This window comes from Bolinopsis microptera, chromosome 3 (genome assembly GCF_026151205.1).
Source record: "Bolinopsis microptera isolate Bmic1 chromosome 3, MBARI_Bmic_1.0, whole genome shotgun sequence".
Taxonomy (NCBI): domain Eukaryota; kingdom Metazoa; phylum Ctenophora; class Tentaculata; order Lobata; family Bolinopsidae; genus Bolinopsis; species Bolinopsis microptera.
This window is the reverse complement of record NC_087074.1, coordinates 11,071,708-11,087,291: the sequence shown is the minus strand read 5'-3', so window position 1 is coordinate 11,087,291 and position 15,584 is coordinate 11,071,708. Positions and strand designations below refer to the sequence as shown.

At 39.3% G+C, this 15,584-nt stretch overlaps 1 protein-coding gene across 1 annotated transcript; it reads right to left on the bottom strand.

Annotated features, from left to right (window-relative positions):
• Positions 1-11,265: 11,265 nt before the first annotated feature.
• LOC134812981 (uncharacterized) lies at positions 11,266-14,464 on the bottom strand. Its single transcript, XM_063820615.1, has 5 exons — positions 13,514-14,464; positions 12,388-12,546; positions 12,202-12,246; positions 11,899-12,020; positions 11,266-11,746 (listed from the first exon to the last, which is right to left on the bottom strand). The coding sequence occupies exons 1-5, from the start codon at positions 13,596-13,598 to the stop codon at positions 11,564-11,566; spliced, it is 594 nt and encodes a 197-aa protein (XP_063676685.1). The 5' UTR covers positions 13,599-14,464; the 3' UTR covers positions 11,266-11,563.
• Between the last annotated feature and the right edge of the window lie 1,120 nt (positions 14,465-15,584).

Sequence of the window (15,584 nt, the reverse complement as noted above, 5' to 3'; positions counted from 1 at the left end):
AGTAGGAAAATCTTGGATCCTGACAGAAATATCTTGGATTATTTGGTAACGCGCAAGTTAAGCGCAAGAACTAGGATCCTGACAGGAATCTGGCATTTGCGCTCGATTCAAACATCTTCTCAGATAAATATAGAATTAAAGTACAGTGCGCGGCGTTACAGTGTGTAACAACCGAGAGCGACTATTTTAAAGTTGATTTAATAATTTTGTTGACAAAAATTAGTCGGCGTGGCTATGGAAATTAATATGGCTAGGAATTAGATTCTTAGATTCCTCACTTTATGTCACTGGGCTTGTGGCTCCAAGTTAAGATCTAGACTGTTTATATATCAACAATGTTTTTTCTCGCACCTCTGTCTCCACGGAGAGAAATCACTGTTGTTCTGAGGATTTCAAAGCGAAGGCGCTTTCTTATGTATCCTACAGCGTCTGAGTACCTCTGGCCAGTGTGGTACTCCATCTTACTGGCCAGCTTCTTGACCAGTCTCTCAGCTTCACCACCCATTCCACCAGAAGTCGAGAACACTAAAGGTGTGAAGCTTCCTTTCTCCACTTCAAGAACCCTTGCATTGTAACATCGCTTTTTCTCATTTTCATGGGACAGGTACATTGCTGGTATCGGTTTGCTTGCATTGGAGGGGGCTGGGGCATGAAATACCCTTACATCAAAAAATGCCCTCTCTGAAGCATTCCAAATCGATCTTGCAGAAATGTCCAGCCTGGCTTGGTCTCCTAGGACTGTTCCAGTTGGTAACTCTAGACCATCAACTGTAAGAAGAACTGGCTCAGTCTGCACATCCTTGCATTTCACAATTCTCATTAGTTCTGCAAAGGTGTCTCTCAGGGAGTTGTGCCGCAGTGACACATATCCACCAAGTTTGCAGATGAGCGCATGGTTTGCTGAGTATTTCTGGCCACACGTACATGTTTTAGGGCAGTCCTTTAAGTTCAGGTTGTATCTGAGAGCTATTGCATCTGAGAACTGTTGTTTATTCATCAGATATCCATACTCTTTTAAAGGTAGTGCTGTTAACCAAGCACTTGCCCCTTTTTCTCAGCCGCTAGTTGGAACATCAACTTTGCCAGTGGTGTTGACTCGAGCTCCTGGCGTATTTCTGCTTGTTTTTGTCGATAAAAGAGATTTCGTTCAGTCGTTATCTCAGTTTTCACTCCTTTACTGTGTCTCCAGTCCTCTGTGTAGTTGTCTATCTGCTTGAGAATAGCTTCTTTAAAGGACCAGTTAACTGAAAAATTTGTAGTCTCCAAATTGGCTATTAAGATTTAAATCAGCTGTGACAAACTGGTAAAGAATCGGGAAGTTGGTCGTTTAGCTCCGGACAGTCTATGCAACGTCTATGCAACGTCCGTGCAACAACAAAAGAACCGTCTATGCAACGTCTATGCAACGTCCCTGCACAATGAACACTCTATGCACACTCCCTGCACGGTCAGTCTATGCAACGTCTATGCAACGTCTATGCAACGTCCCTGCACAGTACCATATGAACACCGGCTACTAGCCGGCTACTAGCTGGCTAGTAGCCACTTTTGTAATAACAGCTCCTCAACTTCACATTAACAACCGGCTACTAACCGGCACTTGAAAGGTGGTCACTAGCCGGCTACTAACCGGCTACTAGCCGGCTAGTGACCACAAAGTGGCTACTAACCGGCTACTAAGCGGTCACTAGCCGGCTCTAAAGCGGACCTTCTAGTTCCAAACCGGCTACTAGCCGACACTTGAAAAGCGGTCACTAGCCGGCTGGTGGGTACTAGCCGGTTAGTAGCCGGTTAGTAGCCGGCTAGTGACCGCTTTCTAAGTGCCGGCTAGTAGCCGGTTTGGAACCGGCTACTAGTAGGTCTGCTTTAGAGCTCGGCTAATAGCCGGCTAGTGACCGGTTGGTAGCCGGTTAGTAGCCACTTGGTGGTTACTAGCCGGTTAGTAGCCGGTTAGTAGCCGGCTAGCGACCGCTTTTCGAGTGCCGGCTAGTAGGTCCGTTTAAGAGCCGGCTAGTGACCGGTTAGTAGCCGGTTAGTAGCCACTTGGTGGTTACTAGCCGGTTAGTAGCCGGTTAGTAGCCGGCTAGTGACCGCTTTCTAAGTGCCGGCTAGTAGCCGGTTTGGAACCGGCTACTAGTAGGTCTGCTTTAGAGCTCGGCTAATAGCCGGCTAGTGACCGCTTAGTAGCCGGCGCGGTTAGTAGCCACTTTGTGGTCACTAGCCGGCTAGTAGCCGGTTAGTAGCCGGCTAGTGACCACTTTTCAAGTGCCGGTTAGTAGCCGGTTGGTAATGTGAAGTTGAGGAGCTGTTATTACAAAAGTGGCTACTAGCCGGTTAGTAGCCACTTGGTGGTTACTAGCCGGTTAGTAGCCGGTTAGTAGCCGGCTAGTGACCGCTTTCTAAGTGCCGGCTAGTAGCCGGTTTGGAACCGGCTACTAGTAGGTCTGCTTTAGAGCTCGGCTAATAGCCGGCTAGTGACCGCTTAGTAGCCGGTTAGTAGCCACTTTGTGGTCACTAGCCGGCTAGTAGCCGGTTAGTAGCCGGCTAGTGACCACTTTTCAAGTGCCGGTTAGTAGCCGGTTGGTAATGTGAAGTTGAGGAGCTGTTATTACAAAAGTGGCTACTAGCCGGCTAGTAGCCGGCTAGTAGCCGGTGTTCATATGGTACTGTGCAGGGACGTTGCATAGACGTTGCATAGACGTTGCATAGACGTTGCATAGACTGACCGTGCAGGGAGTGTGCATAGAGTGTTCATTGTGCAGGGACGTTGCATAGACGTTGCATAGACGGTTCTTTTGTTGTTGCATGGACGTTGCATTGACGTTGCATAGACTGTCCGGAGCTAAACGACCAAGTTGCCAAAGAATCGTATCGCCGAAAGAACCAACTCTCTAGCGTACGAGTAACGCGTGTTATTGCAATAATAAGCTGTGGCCTCGTGACGTCATAAAGTCCCTCAGTGCGCGCTTGCATAGCGTAATACATTGCAAATGTTTATCATCGTCAATAAAACACGTGTAACTCACTCATATTTTAGAATTATGACTATTACCCTAGTTCTCCAAAATCCTTATAGTTTTGGCTATCATCCTAACTAAAGGAATAGCTGATTGGATGTACAGTGCTCACGTCATCATGATTTTAAACAGTGATATAGGTTCTTGAACAGTGGCGGGTGAATGTACGGTTAGAAAGTTTCTGCTATTACAACTTAGCTTATGTCATATGTGATAATTTTGGATCGTTTTCATTGGTTAATTACACAAGCAGCTAGGGAGACTGTACCGATTATTTTTCCCCAGTCCATGAAACTCTAACGAATTTAGAAAGGATCTAGATAAGTAGGGGTTTGTTCAATTCCGAGAGCAATTATATTTATAGCATAGCAAAATTTCTAACTTTAATCCGCATATGTCAGCCAGTACAGGAGACAAGAAGTCTGGCTACTTTACGGCCGTTCCTCTGGGACCATTAGTAGAAGTAGCTTCTATCAGAACAGTGCCGTGGGAACAGAATTCCCGCCAAATACCCGGTCTTGGGTCTACCAAATAGTAATACTGATTGGAGTGTACGGTGTGCACAGTGGTCCGCGAAGGGGGGTCAGGCTATAATAGACCCCTTCTAGGTCATTTTGTTGTCTCAGGAGATGTTTCCTGGAGTATTTTCGCCCAAAAAGACGTTTAAAAGCACTTAGAAGACCTCAAAATATACCAGAAGGGCTGAAAATGAGAAATCAAAAAATTGATTTTTTCCAAAAATACCCTGAAAATTTTAGAATTTGGCCGCTAAATTTGTTTAAAAGGCCTGACTCAAAATTCTACTCCACAACTTAAGGTCCTCAGGCAATTCTACGTTGATTCTGAAAATTTCATTAAAAAATATTGAAACCCTATTGAGTTATATTATTTTGAGCGACATCAGTTTTGCAAATGTCGCGAACTGAGATATGGGCAATTTTGTTCATTTTTTGCCATTATTTGAACACAGAATCCACAGTTAGGTAGATATTGAGCTGATATTCATAGAGAATGTGCAGTATATACTTACCTAACATATAAAATTTGTCTCATCCAAAAATATTGATAATTGGTCAAATTATGGGCTAAAATCTATCAAAATCTATCAAAATTGGCGCGTATGCCCAAATATGGTCATATAGTATTTTGCTCATAACTCAGCCAATTTTTATCAAATTTTGATAAAACTTTATATTTGTGTTCAGGAGACTAGAAGCTACAAGTAAAGCACCCCAAAGCATGGTTTTGAGCTTGTTAAGGTGATTTTGCATAATTGGGATAATTGGGATCAAATATGGGCGTGGCTGATTTTAAAAAAAGTCCCAGCTTGTCCCAGGTTGAATTTTTTATGGCTAGTTAGATAATTATCTGAACTTTAGGATGCCATAGGTGGTTTAGGTGCACTCGAGCGCACTACCTAACATTTTTTTATTTTAAAACCAAAATTTTAGTTAAAAAGTGGGTCTAAAATTTGAGGGTAAATGAAAAATCAACCAAAATAGATATCAACATGAATTTTTTTTCATTAGACAGGTATTCAACACGTACAACAGCAACAACAAGAGTAAGTGAATGCAAATATAGACTGCTTTATGAATATCCAGTCAGATGTAGGCCAATTTTTACTGCCAATTGCTTGAATTTTGGACTGTGTAAAAAAATCGTTGATATTATCGTACATCATTTCCACATTTTGAAAGATTTTTAATTATCGTCTTCAGCATATGTACCGGCTGATAATTTATGATAAATGACAAATAAATAAACAGAATTACATGATACTCGATTTTGGTTCAATTATAGCCTGGTGGACCACTGTGGTGTGCTTTGAATTAGACTTACGGCTTAGTACCTAGTTGTTATCCTAATTGCATTATCATCGGTACATAACATAAATAAACTACTGGTAAGTTTAAATACCAAGTGCAAACGTGTTCAGTCAATCGACCCACTGAACAACTATAGAATTTCCAAGACCCTATTATTCTCTGGCCATATATATTACGGCACGATCGATTGTTAGATGTCTAAACGACCAACGTTAATCTATACAATTCTAAAACTATGAGCTAGCACTTTAATCTAAAAATACGCTTTTTATATTACTCCTGATTTTTACATTTCACGTAAAACATTGTCGCCACAGGTTGATCATGGACACTAACAGCTTAATTTGAGATAAATGACTTATGAGTTTCTCTAAAGTTAACTCTAAAGTTATGTAGTCCAGTCATTTATGGACATTTATGGAAATGAACCTGCAAATGTTCAAATACTCACGAAACTTTGCACAGACCTTCCCGAAGGTATGAATAAACGATTTTCGTTTGGAGACATTTCTTTGACCGTGGAGAAAACCCAGGAGGGCCACGCCCATATTGACCCAATAACGTAACCGACCCCTTGCTTCTGAAGGTCGTAGAGACTTCAAAATAGGCTTAAACGAATTTGCATATGCATGTTTATATAGGACTTATTGAGCAACACATGGCCTAAAAACCTTACTTTTCGAGAAATTCGCCAAAAACCATTTTGGGCGTGGTACTGAGCCCATTTTCGATAGGATCGAGATAGAGTCTTTAGACAGGGTGCAAAAGAACCGCAATTAGCATATTAATATATGACTTACGAACAAACATATGCCTTAAAGTGCTTACTTTTTCAGTTATTGGCGAAAAACTGATTTTCGGTTCCAGAAATCATGCAAAACTATGGGTATCTGGTAAATTGGGCTATGAAGGCCCTAAAGGTTTTTGAATGTGTGCAAATTGTGCAGAATGGCCATGTTTATATACAACTTATGAAGCAACATGTACCCTAAATTACTTACTTTTCGAGTTATTCGGGGAAAAACATTGTATTATATCCATTTTCTACCTGTAAAATACAGTCTCACGAGCTCCTCTGCACGCGCAAGGGACTTTATGACGTCATCGCCAAAATAATACAAACGCTATTTACACGCGTTAGAGAGCAGTTAGAGATTTAGGAATTGCGACTCGTTGCTTAGTTTCCTATTTGTCACAATCTGTCAAAATATGAGGATAACTTTTTTTTCAGTTAACTGGTCCTTTAAGGGGTTTTGTGGCTCTACATGAGAAATTGTACTCTCGGTCTGCCATTTCCATCATAACTGGTATACCCAATCCTCCATATTTTGGTGGTAGAGCCATTATGTTCCTTAGTTCATCAGTGCAGCTAAACAGCCTGTTAAGGGGGCCGGGGGGGGGGTCTTCATCAAAATTCTCTCGAAATTGACTTTGTAGTTGTTTCTGATGGAGGGGAGTGATATCTATCAGCTGTTTTTGGTCCCATGGAAAAATATTGTTCCTAGCCGAAAATATTGCCGGTCAAAGGTCAGCGCTTATGTGTAATTGTATTGCTCGAGCGATTTTCAATCGCGCGCCCTGAAAATCGAGTCTAAAAATCTATCTTCTCCTACATTTTTTGAGCAATCACCCTGAAACTTTCAGGATATGTTCTAAGGACCAATTAGAAGAGATTGTCGGGCCAGAATTTTGAGATAGGCCTTAGAAAATTTTTTATTCGATTTTGAAAATCTTGGACCTCGTATTTTGACGATTTTTTCAGCGCGAGCGAAAATCGCTCGCGCAATACAATTACACATAAGCGCTGACCTTTGACCGGCAATATTTTCGGCTAGGAACAATATTTTTCCATGGGACCAAAAACAGCTGATAGATATCACTCCCCTCCATCAGAAACAACTACAAAGTCAATTTCGAGAGAATTTTGATGAAGACCCCCCCGGCCCCCTTAATGATAGCTGGGATAAACTCATCACGTGTTACTTGTTCTAGAGGAGTGAGCCTATCTGCAACTCCTGGGGTAGATCTGCACACATAGTTCCATCTTTTACTAAGCCCATACCTTTATGCACTGTATGCTATTTGAGGTTCTCTTGATGCTATATCACTTAACTGTTTAAGATCACGACACCATTCTTGAACTTTTTCCTCAATGAAAGCCTTTATTCCTTGGTCTATTCCGATGAAGCTGCCCAGATATCGTCGACCAATGCTTGTCACATTGACATCTGGGAATAGGGATCTTGCCTTCTCTTCGTGCTCAGGCTTGACTATCACCCATGTTTTAGAAGATTTAGGGTTGTATCCAAAGAGTGGTCCTTTAATACAGAGGTTATCCCACCACTTCCTTATTTCTTCCAGTTTTCCCCCAGCAGCAGAGTCATCAGCATACCAGATCTGAGTCACCTTTCTCTCAATGTTTCCTGCATCAATCAATGGTATTGTACCACAGGCATAAAATATCATATTTTACCTTTAAGTTATTATATTCATAGACATGTCTGAGTGGTTATGTTTTGTTGTTTCACACACACTCATTCCCTTAGCATGTAAATACAACAAGGATGTAAATATAGAGGATTCAGGTGAACGGAACGAGAGCTAACCCTGAAGGGCAGGTAGTGTAATGTTTAGCTTATTTTGGTTTCTATGTAGTAGTTTCAGTTTCTTTGTAGTAGTTCCTTTAGTTCTAGGTTTGTAGTTTTGGGGTTACTACTTTCTAACATACTTTATTATATTTACAGGGTTGTTTTTAGTTCTAGTAAGTGTCTGCTGCTGTAAGAGTGAAAGCCAGACAAGTCAAGTTCCAGTGTGTGTGTGTGTGTCACGGGGACCACACAGAAGAACCTAAAGAGAAGATCTAGTGTTTGTGAGTAAGGGAATATCACAACACGTTCACATCACTTCTGGGGAAGTGATAGAAGAATTAGTTTCTAAGAAGTTAGAAGAAGTTAGAAGAAGTAGTTTATAAGAAGTTTGAACTGTTATTAAGAAGGATTTACAGTTTTGGGAAGATTTGTTTGTAATCACATTACCACACCACTCACGAGGTTAAGTGAGTGAGAGTTGTGTTTGAGGTCTGTGTAGAGTGACGTGCAGTGATAGTGAGTGCAGCGTTAGTGTGCTAACCCATTACCAATTAGTTAACAATTTAGTTACTAACCCAAATTACAACTTGTTTTACTTTGTCTCCCGTGATTGATCAGAATACACAATTTAACATAAAATCCCATGGCAGGTGGATCACCTTGTGTGGTCCCTTCTTCACTAAAAAGATGCTCATCTCCTCCTGCAATGAACAGTCTAGCAGGCATTCTGTAGGTGTTCATTATGTAAGTAGCAACTTCTGGACAAACGATGTTCATGTTGTTGAGAGCAGCCTCTCGGTTCAGCAAGTTGAATGCATTCTCTGCATCCACTAAGATGATAGCTTCAGTTTCAGGGTCTTCAAAGCAGTCCCTTGCAGCATGGACTGCTGCTTCCACTCCTCCCTGAAGACCAGCACAAACTTGAATAGGGAATATATTGATTTTTTGAAGGATTGTTTTTATATAAAGTTATTGTGACAATTATGTGTATATTGTTTGGATGATTTTTTAAATTAAGTGTTAATTAAAATCAATTTGATATAGTAATGTAAAAGATGTTACCACCGAATCTCTCCTTATCCCTGTCAATGGGAGAGAACTTCCTGCAGGGACCAACAAAGCAAATGGAGCTAGGTTAGATGTTAGTGCTAGGAGTGTATGGAACCCATTGGAAAGGGCATTTTTAGATGTAAGAGTATTTAATGCTCAAGCTCCTTCCAATAAGGCTCTTGGATCTCCAATGAGTATGTACACTAGCCATGAGAGACAGAAGAAAAACATGTACAACAAAAGGATTGTCGAGGTGGAACATGGAACATTTACACCAATAGTCCTATCAACAACAGGTGGAATGGGAAGAGAAGCAAATACGTTCTTCAAAAAGTTAGCTGATAGAATGTCTAGAAAATCAGGCCAAAGATACAGTGAAGCGATGACGTTTAACAGGAAAAGAATTTGATTCACGATGGCAATCCTTCGCAGCTCGGTGAGGCACAGTGGTGCATCTCGTTACCTGAGGACCCCAGGCTATTATGTTCATTAACATATATAACCGATGTATGTTAACATATATAACCGAATATAGATTTGGCGGAATGACAGGCTGAGCGCGGCCCAGTAATGCATCTCGCCGATCTACCGAGAAGAATTATTTGATGCGCGGTGCGACCCAGTAGTGCATTGTTAGATGGCCTCTAGTTGAACAATAAAACGCGCTACAAGAAAATAATAAGATTTAACTTATTAAGAACGACAATTATTGCTCTTAGAGGAGAAAGAAGAATAAAAAGTGGTAGTATAGTTAAGATATTAGATTTAGATATTAGTTTAGAGCCAACAAATTGAATTGGCTACTTTTACTACTACAATTGCTCTAACCAGAGCCCTCTCGCTTGCAGTAGCGCGCGACCGCCGTAGGCGGCAAAAAAAATCCTACTTGTGAAACAAGCGCGTCACGCAGTACGCGTAGGCACATGGCTATGTGAACTACTACAACAAAAGGTTTTTATGAAATTTTCTAAGATTTTTTATTGAATTACTATATAAAAATTTTATATAGGGTTATTGTTATATTATGTGTATATTCTTTGAATAATTTCATATGTTTTTACAATTTGATATAGTAATTAAAAATTGAAAATGAAAAAACATATGATGTATGAACAGAACAAATTATTTCATGCGCGGTGTCGATCAATAGCGCATTGCTAGTTTGTACTAGCTTGACAGTCCAATTAGTTAAAGTTGTTTAAAAATGCATTTTTAAAGTTTAAATTAGGCTTGTCACTAGACTTAAATCAAATATACTTTAAATTACAATAAATTTATAATATTGGTGCTTGAGGATTGCCGATTGGTATTAACATAAATTTAAAATTATTTGCTGTGTATTATATTTGTTTACTTTAGTAGATAATTTTAAATTAAATTATAATGGAAAAATACAATATCTCTGATGTTTGTGCTACGAAACATGCTGACACACGCTGTAACCCCTTTTGAGCACGCGCGACCAGCCCCAAAAGGCTTTCTCGCCGGCCGGTATACAACGTGTAGCAAGTAACATGTATCAAAAAACGTGTTTTTGAAACTTTTTGAACACATTTCTATTTGTAGGTTTACAACCTACCAAGACACGCGCCGAGTTGGACTCGTCGACGGTATTGAATTTATTTAAAAACCTGCAATATTGAAAATATTTCTCACACATTCAAAAATCGAGCGCTGTGCATAATTTTGCCATTTTTTCTCTGATAATGTCAAAAACGATTTCAATTTTCATGGTTCTGCATTAATGTCAAATTCATGTTATATATGAAAGTGTAGTTTTATCGTCCAGGTCAGTTAAACTTGAATGTTTTTGCTATGGAAGCAGACATATAATGTCTTCGATCCTTGGCAAGGGTATCTGAGAGGGTATCTGACAGTTCCTTGCGTTGCACACCAGTGTGTTGTCACACCTAGTCATAGCTCATATTATGCAGTATAGGCTCGTGTGAAGGCGAAGGCTACATTGTTTAGTGTTCTTGGACTCGTTGGCCAGTAGCACAGAGTTGCAGAAGAGACTTACTTATGGGGGCATATGCAAGTCATCAGATAAGATTGATTATTCAAAATATTTCTGGATTTTTGGCAAATGATGATTCCTGTTCACTGCTGTTCACATATTATTTGCATCGATGAGTTCTGTTTTGCAAGCGGCTGTTGACGATACTACGCAAATGAGTATCATGCTGACGAGTCCAGACCGCAAAAAATTCAGTTTGATTTCAATTTTTTCAAGTTCAACTTTTGAGTATGAGTCATGGTGTAACGCAGAGGCTTAACGTTGCATTTTGGCGCCCTTCCCCCTTTTAAGGTAGAAACGAAACATCGGACAAATAAGTCGATTATAGAGGATAAGCGGGTAAAATCTCTAAAAAAGTGTGTTTCTAGAGCAAAATGCGCAGTTTTGCTATTACTTTAGTTAAGTTTTTCTAAATTGTCCCTCATTCAAACAACGATTTGGCGCTAGTGAAGTCAATCCCGATCAAAATATTCAACCCCGGGATTCGGAAATCCCAACCAAGAAAAATCCTGGGATTCCCAAAAATCGGGGATTGAGAAGATTTCCCGGTCATGAATTCCCAATTGAAAATCGTTGGGAAATCTCGGGATTCGGGAATCCCGATGTCGGGATTGACTTCACTATTTGCCACCCCCCACCCCCGCACAGCAGGGTCAGCGGGGCCCTTTGTTTCACCACTGCTTTGAGTGTCTTAAGTTTCGAGGTTCCAGCTTAACTGGCATGGTTTCAATCAGCAATTCATACTAAAAATCAAACTAAGTAAATCATTAATCATAAGATAGAAAATTTCAAATGTGGCCTCAAATGAGGCTGTCTCTTGACTTTTCTAGGACATCACATATCCTAAAACTAATAAGCTCTATCGAAATACTCAATGATACTTAATTCATAAAAAATGTTATTGTATCTATTATTGTGTCAAACAACTAACGAAAATCAGAATTGCAATAACAGTCTGTACTACTGAACAATAAACATATTGTTTAAAAATGATTCATGAAATAAAAATGTCACAGCTTTGAAATTGATAACTATGGATCCCCTTTAAAACTCTTCAAATTTCTAGTCAATCATGTTGGAATAAATATGGTACAATATCATGGCACAAGGATTAGGAACTTTTCTGTCTTTTGTAATTTCAAGGTGGTTTACTACATTTTTGAGAAAGTCTAGCCCGTCAATTCTATTGTTGGAATCTTGTGAACTGTTGTAATCTTTTATACTATTCTTCAGTTTTTTGCTTGGCTGAAAATATAAATGTTAATTGAAAGTAAGTAACTTGTGAAAGTGTTTCTGGTCCAAAAAAGGAATATCCCACTATCTCGGTTGAATTATTTGCACTTTCTGTGACACATTCTTACAAATCCTAGCTATCTATTATTATTTAAAATGCCCACCTCAAAAAGGGTGCTTAGAACATCAATTTCATCATAAGTCAACTCCATTCCATCGTCGTTACTAATGATGTTTTGGAATGTCTCTCTGTATCTTTCCGATATGTTTTCTGGTTCTGTCTTGTCTGCAAGATTTTTTAAAGAATAAACGAAAAGCTATTTAATCTAAAAAAATTAATGTTTTAACCTTTTTGTAAAGTGTGTGCAATAACTCAAGGCACAAGAAAGAATTACATCATTTCATATGAAATCCTCGTTAATCATTAAGTGGTCACAAGAATTATCACGCTAATTAACATAACATACTCATTAGATACTTGATAAAGTTCTGGAGATTATCTTCTCTTTCATCTGAAACAATATCATTTTATCACAAGAAATAGTAGTTGTGGTATCAAGCCTAGCTGGTCGCTAGCAACACAATATTATCTTATTCCCAGACAAATAGTGCACACGATTGCTATGTAATATAATATGTAAAATTACAATTACCACTCATATCATCACAATGACCCTCATTTTCAATGTACTCTTTACAGCACTTAAGTATGTGCCCGTACAGCTCTTCACCGTTTCCAATCTTATCCAAAACATCATCCCTGTTTTCTGCTCTGACAACAATCTCAAAAACTTCCTCGCACATTTTCTCTACTGAAATAAAACAATAAGATTTTACTACAGCAACACTGATCAATCATGGTCAAAATAACACTGAGTGGAGTTGGGTTAGAAACATATAAGAGATACGATGATATAACTTGTAGAAGCTTTCAATAAACATGTGTTAATCGTCGTCAGCTGAATGTGATGGGGTGGACAATGCTTATATGTGATTGAGTGGTGTCAGGGATGGAGGGTGGGGGAGGTGTGGGTGGGAAAGTGAAAATTACAGTACAATGTCAATAAAAATTTAGTCTTCTGTTGAGATTGAGAAGGAAATGCCAGATGGTGTGGACTTTAAGGATTTGGCAATTTTAGGAAGAATGGGGTCCCAGAGGGAACTACATTTGGGTGCGCGGTCTGTTCTGTTCATGGTTGGTTGTCGTATTTGTATAGCTGCGTGTTCTGTGAGGTCAAGTTGGGAGCGTGAGGTAAGGGATTTGAGGACTTCGATGTTGTTCCAGGAGATGGTGTGGCCGGTGGTCAGGGCATGATGTGCAGGGGCTGATTTGATTCTGTCTGTGGATTCGTCGATGGCGTTGTTGGGTCTGTAACATTGTTCGTGTTCTTTCATGCGGTGAACCAAGGGTCTGTAGGTCTGTCCGGTGTATTTGGAGGGGCACTGTGAGCAGGAAATTTCGTAGATGGTGTTGGGAGTGAGGTGAGTAGGGGTGTGGTCTTCGTTTTGGTGAGGAGGTTGCGGAGGGAGGTAGCAGAGGAGTGGGTGACTTTGATGTCGTGTTGTCCGAGTATCTTGGAGATGGTCAAAATAGCACAGTTCAACGTAGTTAGGGTTCTTATTGTTTATCACGTATCATTAGTTTTAATGATAAACAGTCAATTTTTTAAACCATTCTTAAAATTATACTATTTCCATTTTAATTGTCATGATTCTCCATGTACAGAGATTCAGTTTAAATTTTTAAGTCTCATAGACGACTGGTTAAATTGTACTTACTATCTCCGCGATGGTCATGAAGTACATTTTCCTTGAACTCTCTTATTTCAGAACTGTTCCTCCTATCATAAGTAACTCCATACATCTGGGGATGGAAATACTCCTACCTAAAATAATTTGTTCAGACTGTTATTCAAGAGGAGGTTCTCGAGAAGGTTCTCGATGCTAAGGTTAGGGACATGTTTCAAGCGCCTGCGTGAAAAACCTAGAGCAGAGGCATGCAAAATAAACAGAAACTCAGAAAATTAGCAACGAAAGTGGTCATTTTTTGTTCAGATATTGTCAAAGCGAGAAAGCTGAAACTAGTGTAGGAATACAAAACTGTTTTCGTAATCTGCGATTGCTCTACCAAAGAGATTTATGCAGCGAGATTCGTTCAAGGATCTAAAGAGTCGGTTAACCAATGATCTTTACAAAAATTCGTAATGTTGTTGCGATATGAGCTAGAACCTATGTACTCAGTGCGTAGACACAGATATGCTTGAGTTTTGTCAGCATTTGAATGTGCAGGAGTTACTTAGCGCTTATTGTTCGTATATACTATACATGATAGGTCAGTCCTCACTAGCATGATAACTAAGCTTTATCAGATGCTATGTGACGCCTTCTATTCAGAATAGTTGACATAACAGAGTACTCAATACCCTAATTATGTGGGATTACCCTTTAATTATCATTGTTGCTTTACCATATATGGGACGGAGACATCAAACTATTATAATTTTCTTTCTGATTGAAGCAGAAGGTCAGATTACAAATCACTCATTACTCATTCAACAGCAACAGTCAGGAACAGCCCACTAGTACAACAAACGACAACAACAACAAACAACAACAATAAAGCTTACTACAAAACATGACGGTGAATAAAGAGGACATATAATATATAATAAAGATAAGTAACAACCAAGCAAGACGAAGTATTAGGACAAGTAACAAGTATGTATCTAGGATCAAAAAGAAATGCAGAACAAACTAAAGGTTTAAATACTAGGAAGTGATTGTTAGCATTCCTATTGAGCTATTGGCTTAAGAAAGCAAACCCAGAAAATAAAGTCTCTTCAAGAGAGAGAGAGAGAGCTCCAAAACAATTAAACAAATCTAAAAGTGAGGAGGCAGAGCGTGTTATAGTATGTTATACAGTCTACATACCTATCAAATTACACATTATTGTGTGTAGTAGAATGTGGGTATCGTAATGTTTTTTACAATATGCCTCGCCCAGAATATAGGAACATCGGTGATTACTGATAAGTTTAAATAATTACAGATATGTTTTAATGATTACAGATATGTTTTAATAATAACAGTTCACTGCATCTTCACACTAAGTTTTACCACCTCTTCAAGGTTAATCGTACGAATGACAAGTGTTGGGTAATTAACAGTAAAATCAGTCTAGCTCACAGCACAGACCTGTGAACTCTACATCTCAAGCTAACCTGGAAAATGTTGACAGGCCACACTCACATATCCGTGATATTGACAAAGGAGAGTATTATGAGTTTAGTAAGTGAGGGCAGCTGGTTTAATTGATCACGTGATCTGTTAAATATCGTTTAAACTAGTGATTATCTTACTTGTTAGCTCATGGTGTGTTTAAACCCGGGGTATCTGTGTGGAACTCGACATAATACTAATTAATAATACTAATTAATCTAATTAGTATAATCTTCTGCTATAAGTGAAATCCAGAGTTATATATATATACATAAAGTGACTTACTACTATAACTTACTACTTTAGGCTTGTATCATGTATGTAATAACATGAAGCCAGGTCTGTAGTATTATCATAAACTTACAGTTTCAGACCGAGTGTCTAGAAGAAGCGCGTCTTAGCTTCCCGGGATAGATAGAGTCTATCTATCCCGGGAAGCTTCTAGACATATTGTCTAGACACTCAGCAAGCAGTTAGCACCAAGTTACCAAGTTACGAGTATCAACAACTCTCTAACACACACACACACACAACCGTAAACACACTGTAGCAATAGTAGTATGGCAAGAGTAATATTGTTAACCAGCATGTAAGCAACAAGGTGGCTAGCCATGGCGCCACCTATGTACAA

What these genes read in the sequence shown, in the direction of transcription:
- LOC134812981 (XM_063820615.1), bottom strand. Translation starts at nt 13,598, where the DNA reads ATGTATGGAGTTACTTATGATAGGAGGAACAGTTCTGAAATAAGAGAG. An exon ending in TCATGACCATCGCGGAGATA is followed by an intron (nt 12,547 to 13,513) that starts GTAAGTACAATT and finishes GTTTTATTTCAG; the next exon opens with TAGAGAAAATGTGCGAGGAA. An exon ending in CTTTATCAAGTATCTAATGA is followed by an intron (nt 12,021 to 12,201) that starts GTATGTTATGTT and finishes AAAATCTTGCAG; the next exon opens with ACAAGACAGAACCAGAAAAC.